The sequence below is a fragment of the Adiantum capillus-veneris genome, chromosome 15, assembly GCF_014529385.1.
Source record: "Adiantum capillus-veneris isolate H3 chromosome 15, ASM1452938v2, whole genome shotgun sequence".
NCBI classification, from domain to species: Eukaryota; Viridiplantae; Streptophyta; class Polypodiopsida; order Polypodiales; family Pteridaceae; genus Adiantum; species Adiantum capillus-veneris.
In genome coordinates, this window is record NC_140945.1 from 71371212 (window position 1) to 71398032 (window position 26821).

The 26821-nt window shown below is 39.4% G+C and overlaps 1 protein-coding gene across 1 annotated transcript; it reads right to left on the reverse strand.

Annotated features, from left to right (window-relative positions):
* Positions 1 to 14889: 14889 nt before the first annotated feature.
* Positions 14890 to 19830, reverse strand: LOC147440869 (pentatricopeptide repeat-containing protein At3g26782, mitochondrial-like). Its single transcript, XM_086482676.1, has one exon. It carries the CDS (start codon positions 19319 to 19321, stop codon positions 16355 to 16357), a length of 2967 nt encoding a protein of 988 aa, XP_086338802.1. The 5' UTR covers positions 19322 to 19830; the 3' UTR covers positions 14890 to 16354.
* Positions 19831 to 26821: the final 6991 nt, after the last annotated feature.

The window sequence follows — 26821 nt, forward strand, 5'->3', positions numbered from 1 at the left end:
GCCCCATAGTGTGTGTGTATATCCTTCCAAGAGTGTCTCTCGGGTTGTTATAGAGACGTTCTGTTTGTTTTCATTCCGCTCACATTCTTTTGGTGCCCCTACGGAGGATCTTCTTCGAGTACCTTCTGCTTCGAGATTCGGGATTACAGGTTGCAAACTACAGGTTATAGGTTACAAAGACACGTACAGGTACAAGTGATTCACATAGGTGCAGGTAGCTGGAGTACAAGGATATACTAGCAGTGGTGTCACTTGCAGTTGTTGTGGGGTAGCTTGGAGAACCAATACTCTGCTATGCGAAAAATGGTTAAAAGGTGGTTTGGACCATATGTGGTGCAACATGTTTTTGATAATGCGACATATCAATTATGTGAACTAGATGGCACTACGCTTAAGGTGCATATTGCATGGAAAAGGATCAAGCTATTCAAAAAGCGAGAAGGCGGGATTGTTCTTGAAGATTCTCATTGAGATCCGCCTCCAGAGGATCATGTTATGTACACATCAGATGATATGTCTGATGATGATTTTAATGAAGTTGATTAAGTGCAATTGGGACAGACCGGAGGCTGTGCAGGTTCAGAGGGGGTGAATGTCGTGCAGCTCCACTCCCATGCAAAGAAAGATGCCAGAAAAATGCACATCAAGTTTGTTTTCACATGGAGTTGTGGCACAAGAGGCTTGGCCATATGAGCCCAAAGGGCCTTTCTAAGCTTTGTACTTTGAACAAGCTTGATGCTAAAGGCACAAAGCTTGACTTTTGTAATGAATGTCAATATGGCAAGCAAGTAAAGCGTTCTTATTACTCTGGTGTCTCTCGTAAATCTTGTGTGCTTGATCTTGCAGTTGCTATAGATTCACATGTGTGGTATTTTGACAGTGGTGCTACAAAGCACATTACCTCACATCGTGAATTGTTTACCTCTCTCGACTCTGTCCCTCATGGGAATTCAGTCACTTGTGCCAACAATGCCTCTTATCCAATTCAGGGAGTTGGAAAGATTGTGCTTACTGCTGCTAATGGCAGTTCTTTCACACTTGTGTACAATGGGTATGGTGTCACCCATCTCTTTGGCATCTATGTACATATCTTTTTCCCTGAACCTAAAGTAGATTCTTCTTTCAGGGAACGTATCATTGGCAGCCATGCGATCAAGCCATGGTGCACCTAGGATTACATCCTCACTCTTGAGAGGAGAGATAAAGAATTCCTCTTTGTCCACATAGCTTTGGACATGGAGCCTCAATTTCCCAATCAAGGGAGTGACTGAAGCTTCTTTCCCCTTGAAAGCACCATCTACGGGTAGGACATCTCCCATCTCATCGGTTTGGATGCTTAGCTTGGTGGCCAACTCTGTGGATATGAATTTGGGAGTAGAACTAGGTTCAAAGAGAATAAAAGCATCATGTTCTCTTACCTTTCCCCAAGCATGGCATAAAGGAGATCCTTTGTGCTGAACTTCCTCTTCTTGGATTTCGACTAAGGTAGCTCTAGGAGGCTCATGGCGGGTGTTCTTTTGGGGGAAAGCACGGTATGCGTGTCCTTCCTCACCGCACTTGAAACAACGGTTATCCTTGCGATAACACTCAAGCTCTTCAGGAGAGAGTTTGTTTTTGCCTTTGTAAACTCCCTTCTCCTTAGATTTGTTGTTATTGGAATTGCCCTTAGGAGACTTTTGGACATTTTCGTTCCCCTTAGGCTCATTTTGGAACCCTTGTTTTCCTTGGGCAGCCAAAAACTCGCCTTTTTCTTCTCTTTTTTTTTGTCATCCGTCTTTGAATTATGGTGTGGAGAAGTGTGTGATGGTCTTCTCCATTTAGGAGGTGATGGAGAGTGTTTTGCACGCCATCTCTCCGTCGAGGTGGCAGGAGACTCACTTCTTTCTCGTTCCTTTGGTGGGGGCTCTTGAGTTCTCCTTTGGGAAGGAGATGCATCATCAAGAATCAAATTTTTGAGCCCGAATCAAAGAGAGGCCTCTTTTGGAAGTCTCACAAGGAGGCTTCCAAGGTACTCTCTCGTCATGGTGGGGATCTTGGAGAATCCCATGAGCACAAAGCTGCCGTTGCACTTCACTTATGAGGGATGGATTGCCCATGGCTTGTTGAAGCCTAGAAACAAGGCAGTTAACAAGCATAGGGGCATCATTATTGTAGCCTACTCATTAGCAAATCAAAGCTATCAACATTAATTTCACTCTCTTTACTATTGTCAACCATTCTAACAACTTTTAGGTGTAAACGTTTTTAGGTGTACTTTGGCACTTCAATCCCTAGTTGCTACTCCTCTTTACCTCTTTAGAAAAGCACTCAAGCTATTGTACCCGTGGCTCAAATACCATTAATTTCAAGGAATAGAAGAGAGCGTCTTTCAACACCAAAACAGCATCGGCTCCTGTCAAGCTTCTAATATCTCAATAGTGGTTAAAGCCCCATAGGAATCCACTATTAAGACAATAGCTCTCGACGGTGATGCCCCGTTATCTGCACGAAGGCAGGTGCACCGCAAGGCTGAAAAATTCCTATTCTACTTACTAAATTGCAATTAATAACAACAACCATTTTTAGCTAGCTTGAGTACCTCCTTCTTGAGCAAGAAAAGAGAAACCTTGTGCTCTGATACCAATGTAAGATTTAATGGCCTAGTAACTTGTGTGTAGCGGAAAATAGCATGAACATGGTGAGCATTTTGTTAGAATAGATTCCTAATTAGCATAACAAGAGTGCTTGGGTGGAGAGAGAGCAACAAAAAGCATAACACCTAGCTAGATAGGCATGAACAATACTTCAAACGAGAGAGAAATTAAGCTACTGACAACATTTGAGGACCCAATTTTCATGGAGCCGGCGGTCCCCCCTCCAAAAGGCAATGTATTATAGGTTTCCCCCATAAAGGGAGACATTTTACAATACAATTCTTTGTGTTCCTTCAATAATTAGCTAGTGCAATGAAGATGGAAACTTCAAGCACTAAACAAACACTTATAAAACACAGCATCAATTACCTCACAGTCTCAGACCCAAGACCTCACACACCTTCGAAGATGGTGAGAGCTAGCGGGGTATGAGAGTAGATTGAGAGGAAGAAGGAGTAGTCTTATGAGAAAGAAGTACATCTCCTCACATAATCACTCATATTAGCATAGCATAGCTTAGTAATTAGCATGGTAGAGGACATGAGCATACATTGAAGCTTGGCTCTTGGTTGGATGTTCATCACAAAGCCAAGAGTTATTGGTGTAGGCCTCCCTTCTCACAAGCTTGGAGTAGGTGATGAGCTTTCCATCAAAGCTTGAGAAGGAGAGAGACAGTGAGAGAGAGAGAGTCTTCTTGCTTCACACATGAGCTAGTGTGAGTGTGTGTGGAATAATGCCTTTGGAAAATCAGCCCCCTCTCTCTATTGGTCGACCCCTCTTGCTAAATCCTCTTGTTGGCTTCCCATTGGACCCCTCCAGGCTTAGCCAATAGGATTTAAGAATCCTCTTGCTAAATCCTCTTGTTGGCTTCCCATTGGACCCCTCCAGGCTTAGCCAATAGGATTTAAGAAGCATAAGTGATAGTCTTGTGACATGTGTCCCCCTTTGCCCTCTTGTGAGAGCTTTAGGTGATTAATTAATGCAACTAAAATCTCATTGGACCCCTTGTCCAATAGTCTTCTAGAGAGCTTAATTCTTATTGGTTCTTTTATTAAGTGTTTTTAAATGAATTAAAATAGATTTAATCTAGCCTAATTCTCATTTGTCCACCTCCATGGCCATCCAATAGGATTTGAGTGCACCTTGTGGGCAATTGGCCTAGGGAGCTGACATGTGTCCCTCATTCCCTTTGTGTAAAGGGATCATGTGTGTGTGTGTGTGTGTGTGTTTCTCTCTCGTCCCCTACTTATAGGGCTCGCCCCCTCCTATGTAGGAGCCTTGAAGACTTTTTTGGCACACTCACCAAGCATCCGATTTTACTAAGCTTGACCACTAGACACAACCTTTGAATTTTGGAACCTTAGCATTTTGGAAGTCTTAATGGGCTGAACCTTAGGTTCTTTAAATCCCATTGTTGCACATTGCTCTTTTGCACATGCCCCTCCCTTTGGATCCCTATTTTCCCTCCTTTGGATCCCTATTGTGGCCGGTCTGCAAGCTTAACCAATATTCTAGCTTTTTCTCCCCTGGCACTTCCCCATATTAAATGATCAGTTTAACATGAGAAAATCATTTAGGAGAATTAGATATTAGTTATTATGATAGGTTGCTACATTTTGAGTATATGAATGGTCACTTGGTAGCACTTGATGTTTGAGGTGGACTATGTTGAGGATGTGGACACACACACACACACACACACATAGTAGCCAAACATTAAAAACAACACGTAATTTCTAGAACTCAATGACCGAACTTACTAAACCCAGAGAATGTACAAGTGAGGGCTTATAAAACCAATATGAAATGCAAAATGACATTACTAATTTTTCCAAGTTAAATTGACATCATAGATTAGGCTTAGGATGCTAGTATAATATAGGTTCACGTATACATAGCATTCCCCCCTTTATCTTAGAGGTGAGCTAACCTATGAGATGACACAAAGTTGTAAGAAGTTGATTGTATTGGAGGGAAAAGTTGGGAGACTCAGCATGGACTCATAGGCTCAGAGGTGATGGAGCACCTGCATAACACTAAGTAAATTATACATGCATGGTGCAAAGGCTAATTAAAAGCATGGCTGAGAGGGTTTTTTAATTTTTTTTAAAGCAGTTGGGCCACACTCGCTTAGAGACTAGTCACAATCCCCCTAAATACAGGTCCATTGGGAGAAAGAGATAAAGGAAAATTGTTCTCAGAGATTAAAATCAATGTAAATACTAGGGACAAGTGCATGGGTGGTCTTATTATGTTCTACTACTAGTACATATATTGTCTAAACCTAACTACATAAGTAGGTACATCATCAAAGTAAAACCCAATGGGAAAAAGCCTTTGAAAGTTTATGATGCAAATGTAGAACTTAAATAATTAAAATTTTTATGAAGAAGAGAAAGACACTCCTAGTCAAGAGCATTGTATTGATTCTAAACATTAGGATGATCCTTCTCAATTGCTTCCAAAGCTTTAAGAAAAGTAGAATCATTCTCTCCATATGAAATTGGTTGATCCAGATCTTTTATTCCAATGTTTTAAAGCTCCATAACACTAGCTAGAAGCAAACCTAGCTATGATTGTAAAGTCATAATAACATGGCTTGAGGTGCCAAGGTATGCTTCATAAATACCCTTTTTCTCTTTTATGTATCCATAGCTTCATCTGCTCCCTTGTAGGTTCTTTTCGGGCTTTAAATTTTTAGCATGATTCTTTTTCTGATTTTCTTGTTTACTTTTCCAGCAAGCAACCAACATAGTAGAGGATGTACTATCATTCATTTCAATTGAGATGATAGAATTGCACCTCCCATGGTTGTGTGAACAACATCTAGTAGAGGTTCTTCCCTGGCTTTAACTTATCAGCATGATGATTTTTTTTATTTTTTTGTTTACTCTTCCAACAAAGAAATCAACATAGTAGAGGATGTTTTATCATTTATTTCAATTGAGATAATAGATTTTTCACCTCCCATGGTTGTGAGAATAACCTCCAATGGAGGAAAACCCTTTTATAAGGTTATATGAGACTTTCTAAGACTCTATATAGAGAATATGGTTACTTAAGCTCCTGGTGGCTTTCCCTTTTGAAATAGCTTAGTCTATGCTTCCTCTCAACAAGAAAAAGGTTTCTTAAAGCAATGCAACATGAAACAAGTGATTGGCCAACAAGATTTATTATATTTATAGCATTGTGGGAAGAATCCCTTGAGGCTTACACATGTCGGTGATCAAGGCACCGATATCATAGTGGCCTACATAGAGCGGATATATGTGATGCTATTTGGCAATTGGTTGGAATCATTGCATTGAGGCTTACACATGTTGCTGATTAGGGAAAATATATTATAGTGGCCTGCACATAGCAACTATATATGATTCTATTTGGCAATTGCATAGGGGATTCACTACTCTGCTCTGTACGATACCACATGAGTGTACAATAGGGTGGTTTTGTGATGTGCATAAGTGTATACAATAGGGTAGCCCAACCAAACTTGCATACACATATCGTACGTTTTGTCCGGGGGGGGGGGGAGAAGTAGGAGGTTGGGTACGGGACAAATGCAAGGGACGGAGCTGACGACTACAATGTTTTTAATGACTATGTGAAAGGTAACTTCATTATGATTTGCTTGGTCAATCTGAAAGGTTGGTTCTACTGCTTTTATCTCTAATATGTAATAATGAAGTAAGTTATGAATTGAAATAGCAATCAAAGATAGCTAACACTATTTTATTTAGAAATGAGTTTTTGCCAATTCTCACATAAATTGTTGCAGCTTGCAGGTTGACAAACTTTCTCAATTTGGAGCTTTTTATGACCAAGTATTTTGCAAACATGGGAGGATGTTGCAGGTTTTTAACATTGAAAAACTTGCTTTTGCATTTTTGTGATCGAGATTGATTTCTAAAATTGTACTATGTAGTTCTCTTTTAAACATCTCATTTACTATGTAACTTTGCCATGCATGGTTCACCTATCATTATTGTTCAGCTCTCAAGATTGAAGTGGTTATATGTTATGGTTGTTTATTTCTTCGTTTTAAATCAAAGCACTTTCAATTTTGCAAAGTATTTGTCCAAAGATATTGGGTATAGTCTTTGATTTACAAAGCCTTAAATCTTGTGTGGGAATCCTACAAAGTAGGTGGCCCACGTAAATTTGAGAATTTGGTCTCTATACAAGGGAAACTCCAGCAAAAAAAATTCATGGAGTTCTTGAAATTTTCTTTAAGCTATTGATTGTTTGTGCATATAAGGTAGGGGGTTGTGTTAATACTACGAAGATCGTATATAGGGGGTTATATTAGCACTTCGATCTCTGCAGATAGGGGGTGGGGCTACCACATAAGGGACCGTATATAGGGGGTTTTCCTAACGGGATGCACGTATATGGCATCTCCTCCCCAATATTAGTGAATCCCCTGTGGGTAATTGGTTGGGGATCAAGGCATAGAGTGAAAACAAGTCTGTGCACCAATTATTATTAAAACATTTTATATAGTTTTGTAGATAGACTCTATGGCTAGCTCCTCTTTTACCCAAACTAGATTGTATCCTATTTAAGCTAGTCATCTATAAATAATTATATGTAGAAATAAGAAGTTGACTTCTGTACAGGGGGAGATTATACCCAATGCTATATGTCACACATCTCCTCTCTCCTCTACCTCTCTTGTCATGCATAGCGGTCAACACTAAGAGGTGCGCATGCACACACTCGTGTTTTCTCTAACTCTGTCTTGAATGAGGCGATTGTTGCTAGGGTTGCATGTTTTTTCTTTAGTATGAGGTGGTTTTCTTGTATTTACAGGGGCTTTGTACTATTGGTTGTTGTAATTTTGGCCTTTGTTTTGGTGTAAGAGTGCAGTTTCGTGCAAGAGTGTAAAAGTCACTTTTGAAAATCTCCCATTTTGGTGTTGCAAAAATTTGTTCATAATGATTTTTTACAATTTTTGGAGGTTACTCACCAGTTATGTTAGACTTTTAAGGTAGTTTTCAAAAACGGTTTTCTCATGATACACTTTTAAGGTGAAAATGCACTTAACTTAGGTCTTCTTGGAGCATTTAGACTTTGACTTTGAAACGTCAAACCTTGTGCACATGTGTTGGAGCATGGACATTGATGCATATGGTGTACATTGAGCATGAAGGTGAGAAGTCCCATCACTCAAAAAATGATATTCTTGGTCTCAATTTTTGAGATCAAACTAATGAGAAAACCAAAACTTTTACCAATAAGCTCAATGCTTACAAAACTTATGTGGAAGTTTACCCATGCAAAGTCTTTCATATTCTAAGGCTAAATGTAAAACTTTAGCATGCACATTTTACTAGTTTGCTTCATTTGCAAAAATCTAAGATGGTTGTTTCATTGACCCTCTTGAGGCAGCGTTGAAACATGTATGTGGAATTTGCATTTTGATTAAAAAAAAATTGCTTAAGAATGATTTGTCATAGTGGTGTTTGTGGTCCAATGCATACTTTATCATGTAGGCAACATTTGTACTTTGTGAGTTTATTGTTGATTACTTGATGCATGCATGGATGCATCTCCTTATGGAAAATTTTGAGTAGTTATGTGCTTTAAGAATTGTTTTTCCTTGAGTGAAATTCTATCTAGTTATACAATGTACAGTCTTTTTTATGATCAAGGGGGGAGTATATCTCTAAAGAGTTCAATGCATTTCTTGCAAGTCATGGGATACAAAACCAATGTAGAGTTCCTACTGAGAGGAAAGATAGCTCACTCATGGAGATCAAACAATCTATGTGAAAATTTCAAGCTACTTTGCATGCATTTTGGTTTGAAACTTTCTATGAGGTTGTCTTGTGTGTTGCATATTGCTAAAAAAAAAGGGCAAAATGAGGTGTATAGGTTTAAAAAGGCTTTGTAACATTCAAAGAAAACTTTACAAGCTTGATTTGAGAGATACATGCTTATTTGTCTGCACATGGTTTTCAAAAGTGCCTAACTCAGAGCACTTCGCATGCCAAGCATGAAGATGAAATACTCTTAATCATTATTTCGTATGTTGATGGCATGTTTTTGACTTAAAAAATGCATTCTTGATTTTAAGGTTGATTTGGATGCCTTTTGAAATTTTAGATTTGGGGCTTGTGCAGCATTATTTGGGCATCAAATTTAAGGAGTGTGACTGAGGTATTACTTTGTGTCAACCAAGTACATCGAGACATTCTTGCATAGATTGGGGATTAAGGACTACAAGCCTATTACTCTTCCTATGGAGATAGGCTTGAAGCTTAGTCTTCATGATACCGGAAAGTACTTTGATATCATCATGTATCCACTAGCCATTAATTTCCTAAGTTATGTATGCATTATGAGGTGAGATGTTCAATATGCAGTCTCAAAGATGAGAAAATGTATTCCTAGAATCTAAGCATTGGAAGGGTAGTAAAGAGGATCATTTTTCTACTTGAGTGGAACTATACATCTTGGGCTGCGTTGTCCCAAGGAAGGATCATTTCCATCAGCTTTATGTATTAATTCATATTCGGATTACATTGGTTGGTATGATGCACAAGTGATCGATAGTGGGTTTTGTTTCATGCTCAATATTGCACACATCTTTGTTGGAAAATAAACAAGCTACATTGACCACATTGAGTTGCAAGGCTTAGTATGGGGCACCTTCCATAGTCTAGGAACACTAAGGGGCAATAGAACTAGTAGGAGATTACTCGCACAGGGATTTCTTGAAGATAATCACAAAGATTATTGTTGTTAAAGTCACAAATATTTGTGAAATTGTCTTGATCTAAAAATATCCCACAACAAAACTATGAGCATTACTATGTGTAGCAACTCAACAGCTCGTGTCTTTTGCTGCATTTTCTAAAATTAGAAAAACGTATTGGCTTTCGGCATACTTGAAGGACATTGGTGAGTGCATGCAATACAGATCTTGTTTTGAGAATCACATGCAACTAATGCATTCAAGGATATAATGTTGCAAGGGTGCCCCCCCTTTGAAAGGCACCACTTTTGGCAAACATGCTCCATATATATCACCTAGTAGACCATGACACTGCAACAACCTCAAACAACAATCTCATTTGGAATCTCTTTCCCTTGTAAATAGCTCCTATACAACACAAACTTTGCTAGCAAATACCTCAACCCCATCACTAGGAAAGATGCTCTCACACTTCGTTGGCTCAAAACAATTAAGAGCTTGTTGGCCTTGCCTTTATTGAGAATATCCAAAAAGGATGATATCATGATGAATAGGAAGCCTCTCTAGAATAATTTTATGTTGCTGAAAAGCACTACACTTGGCATACATATCCACAAGAGCACCACCCAACACAATCCCATGCTCAAGGAACCCCTATTTGTACAAATCTCATGTCATATCTTTGATCCTAGCACAAGATTTGAGGGTACACCAAGTAGTCACTTCGCTTGGAAGGATGCCATCAAGCTACATGACTTTCAAAGGAATTTATCCTCAAATGCCTACCAGTAGCTACTTTCCACGTTTTTCAAACTGATCTTAGCCTTCTTAACAACAACATGTGATTTTGTGAAGAGGCCCTCACTTTGCATAAGTCAAATGTTGTTGAGAGGTTCCCTAGTTCTGCTAGTATCACCTGTGATCCATGCACTCAAGAAACAAAACCCCAAACAAAATTCTCATCAAATTCTTCTTGTGCTTTCATGAAGACAAGAAACTCATGCTCTCCAAATACATTATGTCGTGTATTTTGGGCAAAAGGTAGCATTCTAAGTGTTCGGACAATTTTGTGCGGACTACTTTTGCAAATCACAACTTGCCCATAGTGACATTTGTGGTCTAAATCATTCTCGATCTTGGGAAAATCATTTTTACTTTGTGAATTCCATTGGTGATTACTCCAAGCATGCACTAATGTGTCCACTTAAGGAAAAGTTTGAAGTGTTTATGTGCTTCAAGAATTTTTTTCCTATGGCTAAAATGTATCTAGATGTATCAAGCGCACCCTCCATTCTAATCGAAAGGAGGAGTATATGTCTAGAGAATTCAATGAATTTTTTAAGATTTGTGGGATAGAACACCAATGTACAATGTCATATATCCCTTAGCAAAATGGTGTTGTTGAGAGGAACTACATGTCACTTATGGATATGCTTGGTGTATGGTAAAAACCCAAGCTTTGCCACATGCATTTTGGCTTGAGTATTTCATGTGTGTTGTGTATGTACTAGACAAGTGTCCAACTCAAGACTGAATTGCAGTCTATCAGTCCCTGTAGGCATTGGCATGGCAAGAAGCCATCCACGGTTCACTTGTGTGTGCTTGGTGGCTTGGCTTATGCTTTGGTGCATGAGCAACAACATAGGAATTGGATGACGACTATGAAATGTATTTTTGTTGTTATAGGGTAGAAACCAAAGACATTAGGTTGTATCAACTACAAATCTTTTTATTATTCAAGATGTTATGTTGTGGAAGATTTTGTTCAACACTTGTTAGCATGTATTAAGGAGAGTGATATGAGCTTTAAAAAATGGATATGATACATTGTTGTCTCTATTTAATAGTGGTAGTATGAATGAAAATCCTAATGAGACACATGTGCAGCCTATGAAGGTTTCAAATGACATTACATACTAGCCATTTTTTGATGCACACTTACAAGATGTAATTGATGAGGGCAGGGCTAAAAATGAGCACGTCATAATTATGCCAAAATTACGGGTGCAAACTTGGCATGATAGTAAATTTGGAATGCCTTTATCTAGTCATAATCATTTAAGTTCTTAACAAGCCACTTATGTATGAGATTGTAATCTTTTGGCTCTTTAGAATGTACAATGAAGAAGAATATTTGTCATTTAATAAAGTAAAAATTTCAAAAAGGTGGATGGTTAGATGGATGTTGAGTATGATCCTATTGTGAAGAATGGCACATGTCTTTGTGTGACTTTTTTGGAAAGCAGATTATTAGTAGTATGTAGGTTTTCAAGTTAAAACATAAGCAAGATGGCCAATGTTCATATAAGGCTAGAATTGTGGCAAACGGGTATGCTCAAGAGAAGGGAATTGATCTTGATGAAACTTTTTCTCCCACTTGTTATATGACTACCATTTGTAGATTTTGTGCATTGGTAGCTCATAGTAGTTGGAACATACACCAACTAGACATAAAGAGTACATTTTTTAATGGTGATTTTCATGAGGAATTGTACCTTGCTCAACTTTGTGGTTTTGTTGATAAAGGGTAGGAAAACAAGAAGTGCACTATATTTACATGATTTTTAGACTTAGATTAGGCTGATTATTATGGCACACGAGTGCCACTATTGGTTTTTGTTCCATGCTCGGTTGCTCATGTATATCTTGGTTGCACATTGGTTGCACAAGAAGTAGCATAGAGGGGCTACTTCTAGTGTGACGCTAAGTACAAGGTATCTTTAGTAGACGTTATTGAGTGCTTTTGGCTCCATTATCTTTTGACTAACTTGAATGTTGGATAGCAGTCTACTTCCACCACCATCTAGAGTGCTTTGGCAGTTGCGAGGAGCCCACTCTTCCATGCTCACACAAATCACATCAAGGCGCATTATCGTTATGTCAGGGAAAGACTCTCTAGAGGAGAGGTCAACTTGGCTTATGTCCCTATGCAAGAAAACCTTGATGATCTTTTCACAAAGGCTCTACATGTTGAGAATTTCAAAGGTTTTTGCAAAACTTTGGATTTACTCCCCTTTGTTGACAGATAAAAAAGGATATATGATACTTCCCTATATATAGTGACAGCATGTGTTCACCACATGAATTCAAGGGGGGATTTGTTACGATATTCTAGTAGTGGTATGTGTGAACACACTTAGGACCTATGGGACACTTTTTCCCTCCTTAAGGGATTTCCCCCCTGGCTTGTATATTGCACATCACTCTAGGGAAATCTTTATCTTTGTATTAACACAATCAATAATCCTGCTTTTGTGATGTGTGCTCTTGGGATTATCCTCCAACATTTATGTCCCATTGAGTTACAAACATGGTGTTAAATTTAATAGCTATGATACAAAGCTTGTTTATTGATGCTCGATGTACTAGTGAACTTTACTTCTCACTCTTCAAAAACAACCAAGCACTACCAGTATTGCTACTCAAACTTTTTTGTGATGCTTTTCAATTGCCCAATGTCAGTCTTTATTTGGCTTGCACCATCAAATGTTGGCGTTTTTTTACTAGCGAGATGTATTTTATTGATATAAATCAACTTTCTACCAACATTTTATAGCAACAATGTATTTTATTAGATAATTCAACATGCTCTCATGATCATGTTTTACAGTAGCTTATCAGCTCCTCAAGTTACTAAAAATAATCTTCGTACTTACCCTCACTTGATGCATGATAGGGTTGTAGATTTTATATCCTTTTTTCTCAAAGAAATAGCCAATAAACACATTTTGGATCCAACTTTGTTTGCATCTCCTCAAGAACCTGCATATAAGCAATACAACCAAGTACTTTGGGCTGAATTAAACATTTCCTCCCATTAAAATTCTTCTCAATGGTTATGTTATGCACATTAGCAGTGGGTGTCCCATTCATGATGTAACCTAGCCGTAGAGACATCCTCAACCTAATAACATTGAGGCATATTCTTCCCATTTCTTCTTTCACTTAGTAACAGCACATGATACAAAGTATACCTGCATGAAAGTTGCCTTTGGATTCCGAACCTTTTAAGAAAATTGTTATACTCATAGAGAAGTAATTTCCCCCTCCATCTAATCACAAGCATTGTACATGCTTTCTAGTTTTTTTTCACCCATAACTTTGGAATTTGAAAAGTGAGTAAACACCTCAATTTTGTCCTTCATTAAAAAAACCATATATTCCTTTTATGTTCATCAATGAAGGTGACATAAAATTTGCATCCCACCCATAGATGCAATCTTTTTATGACTCCATACATCAGAATGTACTATCTCCAACACATTTTTTCTTACATGCTTGTCATGAGGGAATGATGCCTTTGACTGCTTGCCAAACTAACAAGTTTCACAAACCTTATGCATTGTAGCCATTGTAAACAATAGGAAACTTGTAATAAGCTATTGGCTTTGCATAGTTTCAACCTTTGTGCATTTGCATGCCCAATATGCTTATGCCACATGTCAATGTTTGCAACAATCATTGACCCTCGTGCAAACACGACAACTTTCATCTCACGTACATCCACATCGAGTGTGAACATTTTACCCACCTTTTGACCTTATGCAATGAGCCTCCCGTTCTTCCTATATTCCTCTACATAGAGACCATTAAAATTGAACCTGACATGTAAATTTCAAAAGACATTGAGTCCTTTGTTATATTGGGCACACAAAACACGTCAACCAAATACCTTCTCTAGCTCATCTACATTCTTGCTAGTACCTACATAATTATTTTGTTGCCTTCTTCATAGACAATCACACTTGAAGTGACCTTCAATGCCACATGCTCAATGTGTCATGCCTTATTGTTTCCATTATTCGTGTAAAATATTTCTTGACCTCTTTGACACGCTTTGTGTTGAAAGTTTCCTCTCTACCACTTGCATTCTGCTTGTAATTGGCATACATTTGTTGATTGCCTTAATTTTCATTCCACATAAATGGCCACCTCATCGACCTATACCATCTCCTCTACCTCTACCTTTGTTATTGTAGAAGCCCTGTTGATGATTCTACACCAATGTGCTTCTCATAATGACAAAAGATTTGCAAAACTTGGAATGTTTTCTCAAGTATCAATAGAGGCCTTGAACTACTTATTCACTAGTACGTAGACCACACAACCAAGCTTCCACGGTGTCATCATCAACATCAATGACACCAATAAATGCAAGGGATTCACATACGTCCTTACTCTTTAAAACATAGTCATTCACTAACAAGCCCTTTTTCTACACAATGTTGAGCTATGTCTGCACTTGCAGCCTCCTCACCTTACTATTGGTCAAATCTAGTGAGAGAAAAATTTCCAAGCTTCATGCAATATTAATGCAATGTGTTCCAATTATACTTTTTCCATAAGAAAATTGGTCATTCTGAACTGAAGCATGGAAGTTGTTCTTGTCCAGCGTCTCACTAACGATAGCATTGATCTCATCGGTGTTAGACATGTTTAAAGAATATCAAAAATCTATGCCAAACCTATAGCAGACCAACAATAGTCTGTATCTTTCACAATCTAACCACAATATGCATGCGTACATCCAATACAACGTTTCAAACTACTATATAGTAGCTATGAAAAATGCAGCACCAACTAATAAAGGTTTTTTACAAACACTGCCTATACCAGGACAGAAGGGGTTGCCTTCATGAGGTTTATAATCATTGTTGCAAGTTGGAAAGATCAAAGATCCAAAGACAGTTAGGGAAAGGGCAATCATGAGCTTCACCTGGTCTCCTTGCTCTGATTTAATGATGTTAACCTCTTACAGCTCTCTTCTCAACTCTAGCAAGCTTTGCCAACCTATTTCATATTTGCAGAACTCAAAGTTAGAGAAAACATGAGCAGTGCTGGCCCGTGATGCCACCCATAATGCCACAATTTGGCAGAATTCTTCTTATTAACCAAAACATCAATTTCTTATCAACTCTATGTAAGGCTCTGAAAGGCCCCTAATGTTTGGCCTATCCCCCGTACGATGAAGCAATTCAGCAAAATGCTTTTGCTTCAACCAAAAGTCTGGACTGCTTGCATATGGCTTAAGTGTTTGTATGTACAATTCGTTACATGGAGCTATTTATAAACCACAACAAACTGTAATTTATTAGGCTAATGATGATGCAAGATCAAACATTTCTGCCCCTTCAAAGCATTGTCTAATATAGATCATGAATTTATGTCCTCCTCTTTCCAGTACGTCCTTTGGAAGGAAAATTCTATTCTCCATGTTTCTGATTTTAGACCGCTGCTCCTCAGTTTGTAGAACCATGAAAGGATTATGCATGCAGCCTAGTGCCCACATAAATGAGGCAAAGAAGCTGATCCCTGGGAGCAGCTTATGCACATGAAAACATGAGCACCCTGCCCAACTTGCACTCAGATTGGAAGTTAACTCCCTGCAGTGCCCATTAAACTCTCACAGAGCCCCTTTTAAGCTATCAAAGGTATCAAGGTTAAAATTTTGTCCTTTTAAGCTATCAGATAGGAACCAGCCATGGTTATCTTGTAAAGAACAACTGTTAACGGGTATGCCCGTAAACGTGTAGTTGCTGATCACCCAATGCTGGTATGGGCTGCATCTGTCGAGTTCACCGGGCCTGTTTAGTCGGTGCAGATATATGTGCCACAAACATTGTAAAAGCTCATGATGATCATAATGATGATGCAACAGATGCAGAGTTTCTCCTGTGCAGTCTCTGTTGTTCAGTTTCATTCTCTTTTGTTTCAGTCATGAGAGAGTGCACATGCACACACAGTGCAGTCTCTCTTGTTCAGTTTCATTCGCTTTCTTTTCAGTCATAAGAGAGTGCACATGCACACATTTCACTGAGCAATTAACGTGTTGGTCCTCCGGACTCAACAACGACAACCATGTTCGGCCCCTGCCCTCAGGCAGCTGGCATTTCTGTGCACAACAATTCACATAGGCTTGAAGCCAGTCTCTCTCTACCGCTCTTTCAGCACCTGTTTAAATTTTCCGTCTTTTTCTTGCATCTCTCCAGTGACCAATCATCAATGTACACAAACAACAAAATCAAAACATGTCTCCACAAGAGCAAAACCCATCCTTGAAATGATGCACACAGCAGTTATCTCGAATGACGATCTCCCGTTTCCTCTGTTGGGAAATAAACATGCTTGTATTGTGGCAATCACGACACATTCTGAGATTCTTGGTCACTCGCAATGTTTGTCCCTGTGGTGTATGAAGAAGTCCAAAAGCGAGAGCTATCTTCTCAGCATGCTCACATAAGGATGCCTCCTTCTCTACATCAGAACTACTTGCTAATACTGATTCCAGGTGTGCCACATTGCCTTCAACCTTCATGCCAGTATTCAAAGACCTTAACGCTTCCGCTATATCCTTGCTCTGATTGTTACCAACTACAAATTCATATACCTCATTGCCAATCTCTATGACAGCAGATGCAGGTTTTTTAAATGCCCCCACATGCCTTCGTAGATCTTCTATTCGTGATGCATCATTTAACCTTCCAGCACTCGCAAAAATATCCATCATGAGCACATATAATCCTGCATCATTAACATTGATTTTGACATTCTCTTGGAAGCATCGAAGTCCAAGCTCTGTTTCTCCACAAATCCGGCTTGCTGTTAGTAAAGCGGACAATGCTCCTTCTGCAGAAACACCTACAAGCTCGCATAGCTTTTCTGCTTCAAATAAATGGCCTGATCTTGCAAAGAGATCTATCATACAATTATAGTGCTCTACTGATGGTACAATGCCAAAATCTTGCCTCATAGCTTTAAAGTACTTGTTCCCTTCCAGCGGCAGGCTAGCATGACGACATGCAGAGAGAAGACATGTAAATGTGACACCATTTGCTTCCACACCCTGCTTTTGCATCTCTTCGAAACATTCTATAGCCTTCCAACCCTCATGATTCATACCAAATGCCTGTATCATTGTGCTCCAGACCATCACATTTCGGACTGGTAGCTTACAGAATACTTCTTGCGCCTCTGAAAGTGAGCCACACTTGGCATACATGTTGATCAAACTGGTCCCTACACATGTATCTACAGCAAACAAGCCTTCTGTGAGACTGGCATGTATTTCTCGACCTCTTCCCAAAGCCCCAATAGCCCCACAAGCCTTCAAGGCACCCGAAACTGAGACTTCATCCAGCTGGAAGCCTCTAACTTGCATCTCTTCGTAGTATTTTAATGCTTCTTGACCAAGCCCATGTTCAGCAAATCCAGTTATTAAAGTGTTCCATGATAAAATATCTCGAAAAGGCAGCTGGTTGAAGACATATTCAGCCTCCAAAAGAGATCCACACTTTGTGTACATGCCAATAAGCGCATTGCCCACGTGAATATTAACTGCAAATCCCTTCAACTCTATCTCTATATGAATGTCTCGCCCACTATTTAATGCTTCCATACATACAAATGATCTAAGAACCGAAGTAAAGGTAAAGGCGCCAGGAGGGACTCCTTCTAGCTTCATCTGCTCAAAATATTTCAGAGCTTCTGAACGAGGTCCATGCTTGGCATAACCTCCAATTAATGCAGACCATGACACAACATTTTTAACCAGCAACTTATCAAAGACCTCAACTGCCTCCAAGAGTGAGTCACATTTGGCATACATGCAGCTCACACTGTTGCCAAGAAAAGAATCCTCTTCCAAACCCAACTTGATAATTTCCGAGTGTACCAGAAGCGCCTGTTCCACATCTCCAAGGCTACCGCAAGCCTTACAAATACAAGTAAAAGTGACTGCATTTGGGGAAACAAGGTCCTGCGGCATCTTCTCATAATGAATCAAGGCTTCCATGGCATCTCCATATTCCACAAGACCGGAGATCAAAGCATTCCATGACACTACATCTTTATTTTTCACTCTGTCAAAGATACGTAAAGCGTCCTGCTTAAAACCAAGCTTGGCATTTATGCCAACCAAAGTATTTCCAACAAGTGGGTCTTTTTCACAGTCAGTGCCCTTTACCTTTTGAACAAAGTCCCCAATATTGTCTTTAGTGGCAACACTATCCCAAGCTTTCAAAAGGCAAGCAATAGTGACTGCATTTGGTGAAACACCTTCAAGTTGCATCTTCCCAAACTCAGCAAGTGCTTCCTCACCGAGACCCTGTTCAGCATAACCACCAATCAATGCCGTCCAAGATACCACATTTCGAACTGGTAAAGCTGAAAGGACATATGAAGCCTCTAGAAGAAACCCACTCTTAGCATACATATCAACTAACGAGCTGTTAACAGAAACATCTGCCTCAAGGCCCCACTCTACTGCTTCAATGTGCACCTGTTGGCCCTTCTGCACATCGCTTGACTCTATGCAGGCTTTCAAAAGAGCCAACACGGTATGGGTGCTAGGAAGCATGCCACTCTCTATCATCCCTGCATATAAATCAAACACAAGGGAGATATGCCCACTGCTAACGAACCCAAACATGAGAGCAGTCCAAGAATGTTCACTTTTGAAGGTTGACCTGTGAAAAACCTGGTGTGCATTTGATGTGCAACCACAGTCTACAAACATGGGTACTAGATGATTTTCCACATAGTCAACTATATCTAGCCCGCAAAAGCATACACTTGTATGTGCTTGCTTAGCATATACCAGATTCTTCTTTTTTCTGCACCTTTGCAGTAGGCAAGTAACTTCCTCAATGGAAGGCAAATCGCCAGATATGTGTAATGCCACAGATGCAAGATTCTCTACCACCAACTCTGTCGGAAAACTGGCATCTTGGGAAGTTGCATAACTGCCATTGCTAAGTTGGACAGCCCAATCCACATCATTTGCAAATCTATAACGTTCGTTCATATCCAAATTCAAGCTCTCCAATTGTGGAGCTCCATAGCTTTGAAGATTGCAGACAGAGGCACAATTGCAGAGGGGAGAAAGCTGATCCCCGTACTTAGCAAAAGCAATCTCTTGACCTCTCCCACAAGATCTCCCTTGCTCCAGGACACTAGAAACAGAGCTCAGGATGCAAGTATTCGCCCACATCGTTATCCTACTCTAGAAAAAACATCTTTGTCTTCTCTTCAGTGCAAACCCTTAATTAGGTAGCTCCTATTCCCTTCTTGTAACGTCTGATCACAATTCCTGCTCGACGCAATACATTTGAATGACCTACCCCAAGAGACCATAAACTTCACCAAGCAATGTGGAGCCACGCAGAGGCTTCCGTGCATGAATGGAGTATGGGGTAGGGCAGAGGAGCAAATTGCAGGATTAATCCCCCTGATTATACACACAAACCACAGACATCCCTCAACTGATTGATCGAAACGAGTGACAATTTGACAAACCGCAACTTTTCAATGCAACAAAGGAACTGTCACAGCACATTGATTTTAGATGGTTGTTCATCCTACTATTACCTAGTACAGTACTACTAGCGTTTACAAAATTACAAGGCAACTTATACAAGCTAGATCCTTGCTAACTTCAGCTATACCAGCCTCCAGGCCTCTCCACTCAGGATGCTCCTACACCTGTCTGCCCAATGTTTTCCTTAAGTTCAAAATGGTAGCATACTATACTGGTAGACTCTCCTCAAGCTTTAACCTGGCTGGGGAAGTGAGACGTCCCGAGATTAGATCTCCACAGGTCCACGAGGCTGACCTCCAGAGATTAGTTTTTTGAAATCTAAACCCGGGATATCGATCAATGATCCACATCGATCGCCGTCCCGCCTTTCAATTGGGACCATTGATCACATGCTTTGGGACCCCGTGGCACTTAAAGGAGAGGGTAGACTCTTGGTTTATTGGGGAGAATGTCTCTAGATTGTAGATTCCGCTTGAGAGTGCTCGGCCAACCCTTGAGTGGGCGCCAATCAAAAAGCACCAAGTAGGGATTGTACTCGGATAGTCAGAATTATAGTTTCAACATCATTTTAGTAACCACCTCACCCAAGGGATTTCGGTGTTTCAAAGGTGTCCGCACATATACATATATATAACATTCTTTTGCAGTGCCCAACATTATTGCAGCAGCTTTTGCATGCACCCTTAGTTACCCCAACCCAGACATGTTGCACCCCTTCCTCATGTGCTCTTCGCCTTGTGTAACGCCTCTGCCTTTGCTCGCATCAAGTGATTTTATTTTCTTTGAATTTCTTCCCGGCATCTACTAAAGATTCGCCTCAATTCAGATTTTGTTGAAATCGTCAGGACATATTGGTGATACTCTATTTTTTTCTCAAAAGACATATGATCGGGTTTCTTTTAGATTTGATGTTTATCTTCTCTTAGCTCCTCGTCGAGGAATGGAATGAGTTGGTCATGTATTAAATCATGTTCTCTTAAAGGAAGCCATAAGTAAGTTTCTTTTGATTTTATATTTTATCTTCTTTGGATAAAATATTTTACAAACTTTATTGCTTCTCTCTTTGATATGAGTTCTTTGTTCATTGTGTGTGTGGACATGTTTGGGGGATTGTAAAGAGATAGAGAAGGAAAGAGTTTGAGCTCTTGCAAGCACAAGCGCAAGAGAGCACATTGTTTGGGGGGTCATAGCATAGCCCAATCCACCTAGATAAATGTCAATCAGATGGATTGATACTTGGTAAGTGCATGAAATCATAGAGTAACAAAATATGCAAGAGCTAATGGGAGAAAGAAATGAAAATAAGAGAAAGAAACACTATGCACACACACTTCAATCCATCACTCAATCTCTCACAATCTTGTGGACAATGATGCTAATCTCACAAACAATCACACACTAATCATTCACATGCAAGAACATGAAAACCATAATTAGAGAGAAGCAATGATTAATCTTGCACAATCCTACTCTAATCATGCAAGCTTCCACACACACACACACTCTACATAAAGCAAATGCCTAACAAGTGAGGAATTAGAGAGAGAGAGAGAGAGAGAGAGAGAGAGAGAGAGAGAGAGAGAGGAGATATTTAGCTTTACATTAGAGTTCCAATGTTAGCTACAATTTGTGAGGGACACTCCACCTCCATAGCCACCTACTTCTCCTTCTAGCGAGGTTGGATGGCTATAGACGGGGCTGCTTTAGACACCAAGCTTCGAACTCTCCCACGGAACTCCTCCTGCATCGCTAGCTGCAACCAGGTGCTTCTGCTCGCGGGTTCTTTTATGTATCTCTACGATTACATAACAAATGTATGGCGCATCATTCCGCCATGTACAGGGCCGGGCTCGTCAAAGAAAAGGGTGGGCATTGCCTCTTTAGGCTGTGCTTTTGATGCTAGCTTGGACGGAAACTTCCATCTTCCTTCACCTCACATGAATTGAAAGCTGAAAGTGAGTGGTTTTGCTCAACCCTAACTCTCAAAAGAATGAGTTCCACACTATAGCATTTTCACATACACATATAAGGTTTTTTACAAATGGTCGGTTGTTCAAAACATAATCATGAACATATTGATACAATCTAGAATTCATAATGAGCCAAATGCTATACATAGCACTATATATAATGAATATGAAAAATATATTCGTGAGTAAATAGGCAATAGCTACAAGTGTTGGAATCCTCCAATATTCCCCCTGGCTAAACGTTTGTGGTTGTCGACAAGCCATGGTGTGAATCTCCAACAATGCCTAAGACGTTGGGCACGAAGAATGTGGATGCAAAACAAGCATAAACGTGAGAAGCATCATAAGCCAATACATAATGAGTATAACTCATGATCTCAATGATGAAAAAGCAACGTGAAGATGGATGTGTACATTGTTGAGGACATGCCAATACCCAACTAACCATAGGTTAAAAATCACAAGTATTTGGAAGAATTAAAGTATAAAAAATTATGAACTTTTTAGTGGTAAGCCACAAGCCAAGAGAGCAATGAATCAAAGATAAACTTAATTCACAACTTCATCAACTTGGGAAATAAAATTCTTGACTTAATAAGATAAACAAAACATAAACATATTCTTTGTTTATAGCCAAAGCAACTCGCTACTAACAAAACATCACAAGCGCCAATAAATGAAGTACATCAAAGAAACTATTCATTTAATTCATTGAAAAAACTAATGGAAAAATCACATCACAAGGTGATCATCCCAAGGCAGGTTAAGCTACCACTCTCAATTGTTGTATTTCCAAGAAGGGTCTCCAAAAGTTTACCAACCTACTGTGGTGATGACCGATAACCCTTATCAACCCAGAGCATCGTCTCGAGGCCCTAACAATGCATGCCAAGGTGGTTCCCCCCACCTATCAAGGACCAATAAGGCGTCAAGCCACATATAACACTCACAAGACATAAGAATTTTATTGCTTGGTGTAAAGGTTGCTCTTTTTTTCAGCCCCTTTTTAGACACATATTTCATTTTTTTGCCTTTTTTTATAACTTTATATATTGGTGTGATGGTCTCTTCCACAAGAATATGGTTTAGGTGATATCATGTTAACAACTAAGTCTAAGGTGAGCTATGGCTCATGTCAAGTTGTGGTGGAATGGATGGTCGGCTCTTTGGTAGCCAAATTTGCAATCTATCTAGTAGTGAACTAGAATGACAAATCTTTGGTAGCCAACTCTGCAATTTCTTGGTCTCTCGATAAATGTGTCTCGAGATCTTCTCGCATACAATCATGGATGTATATCTCAAATCGACACTCATTGTAGTGTAGGCCTCTCTATATGTCATGAACGTGGTCTAGGTCTTAGCATGGGTACGACCAAAGGACTATTGGAGATCTATGAGGTTGTGATAAGGTCTATGGTCTAAGAACCAAATCTATCTATGTTCTTTATAGAATCCATGTGCCTTGATTGGTTGTTTAGATGTGATCCAACCATGGGATGAACCATCATGTATACGATGGCTCTCAATCCAAATTGGCGTATCAAGGTTAGGTAGTGGTCTAATCTATTTCATTGTACAAGGCACATAAATGTGTTTAGTGGCCCTAGGGTAAGATCTCTGTGATGAGCTATAGGCCTAATGTGTCACTGGTCTCTCATGGATAGTAGCACTATTATGATCATGTCCTAAGGAAGGCTCTACATGATTCTATCTATGGTGGTTTTGTAATTGTAGTATCCATCTATAGGATTTTTTGTCATGCATGGCAAAGGGGTATAGTCTCTAGAAGTGGCACTTAAGTGTCATGCATGGCAAAGGAGTATAGTCTCTAGAAGTGGCACTAAGTGGTGGAACATCCAAAAGATGATGGGTATCCTTGCCATTTTGTAAAGTTCTAGGTCTCTAGAACCCTAGTCTGGCAAGGTATCCTCAAAGGGAGACACGGTCAAAGTATTCTCCATGTAATCTGCTTGTGATGTCATAGATGAGGGACTATCGAGTGTCATAGTACCCTCATGGGTAGAACCTCTAGAGGCAAATCTAGGCATGCTAGGCTCACAAATATGGGATGTGACCTCAGCAATCGTGGTGGAACAATCATTGTCTTTAGGTACCACGTCAATCTGTGTGTCACGTGTAATGGTTTTTCGCTTGAGAATCATCTCTATAATTGACTTTGGAATGAGCTTGTCACCTCTGATAACTATTTCAGGTTGGAGATTTAGAGTTAGATGTCTGATCAAATGGAGAATCAAATTTTGACTTTAGAAAAATATAAGAAGTCAAATATGAAGTAAATTGAAGTACAAAGTTAGATACTCAACATAAGGTATTGGAGCTAATAAATTTAGATAATGAAAAAAAGTACAATTGGCACCAAATGCTAATAACAATAGAGCTAGATGGCAGTAAGAGCAACAACTCAATGATTACAAGACTGAGGGTAGATGTTGTAATGACAACCCCTCAAAATGAAGTAGCGGGTCCTAATTATAGGTACCCAAACTGGATTCTGACGAATTGTACATTGTTATAGTTATCACAGTAACTACAATTGGTAGATGCCAAATACGACTATGTACCGACTATGTACAAGTGCATGCGGTAGATAGCTTCGTATATCTCCGCTCCTTCAAGCTCAAGTCTTTCCTTCTCGATATAAGCAGAGGCTTCTTTCAGAGAGTCTTTAAGTATTGTGAACTCAGGGATCTGTTCCAGTCTCTTTTTGCGACTCCACTTGTTCTTGTTGCCCTTAGCTTCAAATTTCATGGTTCCTGTGACAATTGTCGAAGTTCAGAGAACAGTTTGAGAGTGAAGTGATGTTTTTCTCGTTTACATACATCCGATAAGCTTGTTAGTGGATAACCTTGTTCAAAGCTCATGTACAAATCATGCAGAATCTCAACAGTTGAAAAATCATGTTATCGTGCAAAAGAGAGAAAAAGTTGCATTTTTTCTCAAGCTTGTGCACATGTGAGTTTTTTGAGGTGTTGACTACATGGGCTTGATGTATGCTACCCATAAAGGCTCTAGTTTTGATTTGATGAGATTTGGGTTGGGGGTTTGGTCGTAGTCAAGGTTTCAAGCACCTACTTCAATCTTTCAACATCATGTATGATGGAAATGTGACCTTATGTCCTTTTGGCCACATAGGGATGTTCCATAGATTCCTACCAACAATTGCCTGTCGTGGTATCTTCCTTGAGTTTTTTGATTGCTCTCTATTGGAAAAAATGCAAATTTTTTCACTTTTTCCACATTTCTCCTCTTTTAGCTATCAAATTTGGTAGGTGCGTTCCCCTTGTATTTAGAGGTCACTTGTCCACCTATACTTTGAAATTTATTTACTTGGCATGGTGTAAGTCAAATTCAGTCACTTAAGCAAGCATGAAGTTTGTGGAGGGGGTTTACATATCTCCAATGGGTGTGAAACTTTTTGGATGGCTCTTGATAGCGTAGGGTATCCCATGTATATCTTCAAATCACTAAGATTTTGAATAGAAACTTTGTCCACTATTCTCTTGCAATCGACTTGTTGGTTTTTGTTGTTTTGGTTTCCTCTCCTAGTTCCTTGATAGTGCTATCTTGGAACTAGGAGAGGAAACCAAAACAACAAAAACCAACGAGACAATCGATTGCAAGCAAATAGTGGACAAAGTTTCTATTCAAGATCTTAGTGATGATGATGGGGAAGAATTCCATGATTCACTGAGTAATGATTTAGGGAACAATGACAACGACGAGCTCTCAAGTGACTTGAAAAATGAAAACGCACCAAAAGAAGGCGAGCCAATCTTCTACAAGTTTCCTAACCAAACATTGAGGAGACAAAAGAGATATCAAATGAGACGAACAAGGAAACAACAAAATCGAATTGAGAAACCAATGCCAAGATTGATGAAGAAAATGTAGTATCTCCTGGTCGTGGAAGTAGACGATTGTGTCCGAGACAAAATGACCAAAAACCCATTTCAATTGACGGCTTTTTTATAAAATCCAAAGAAGGAAAGAAAAAACAAAACCCATGGACACAACAAAAACATCAACCAATATGTCCAAAATGGAATGAAAAAGTGAATACCAAGAGCTGAAACGGACGGTAAAAGAGGTTTGGACAACTAAGATGTAAAGTGAAGGGAATCCAACACGAAAAAATTTGACGCACCCTCTCACTACATGAAGTACATCATTCATGACCGATGTATTGTGATTGAGCAACCAATGAGAGAACCTATAGAATCGGGAACATCATAAAATTGGTCTGAGAACACAAAGAAAATTGACCTAGCTAAACCAGGGAAAGAATCAAGACTGTTTTACATAGCCACAAATCTCACGAAAGAGGAAGAGCAGCTTTTGATAGCTACTCTCAAGCAATATAGAGATGTGTTTTCTTGGTCGTACAAAGATCTTAAGGGAGTTTATACGAGCATATGTCAACATATGATACCCCTTAAGCGTGACGCTAATCCGCACACACAATGTCCCTATACTTATAAATGACACTTTTGCCAAGAAAATCAAAGAAGAGATAGATAAGCTTAAAGAGGTGAAGTTTATCTATGAGATAGAGCACATGGAGTGGGTGTCACCAATTATGGTAGTATCCAAAAAGAGCAATAAATCGCAAGTGTCAATAAATCTCAAACAAGTGAATGCTTCCACGATTAGAGAAAACTATCCCTTACCTATCACAGATCATGTGATCGAGAGAATCGCGGTGTGGAACGGGTTTCTAACCTCACTCCTATCTTATTACAGACATAGCGAGAACTACAAACACAATTGTCAATCCATGGGACGAAGCTGACTTGACTAGTGCATAGAGGCTACAAGAGGTTGTCAATCATTTGGAAAACAACAGACAACTTGCATCTAACTCAAGCTACACTCAAATGATCGAAATCAGCAAAAGCTAGTCACTAATCGGCAAAAAATCATAACCGTTACAGCATCAAACGACATCCAAATGTTACAAAACTTCTAGGACATGTTTATAAGACCTAAGCACACATGATTATAGTCTCAATCTCAGTTTAGGTCAAGTGAAAAAATCACAATTATTAATAGCAGTGAGTTTTTGACCTAGTCGTTTTCGACCCAAAATGCATCTAAATGCTTAGCAATGATGCCCCAATACCCCGCCTATACTTCTTTTATGATTTTATAGCTTAAATTATTACTTATGACAAAATTAGGCCGC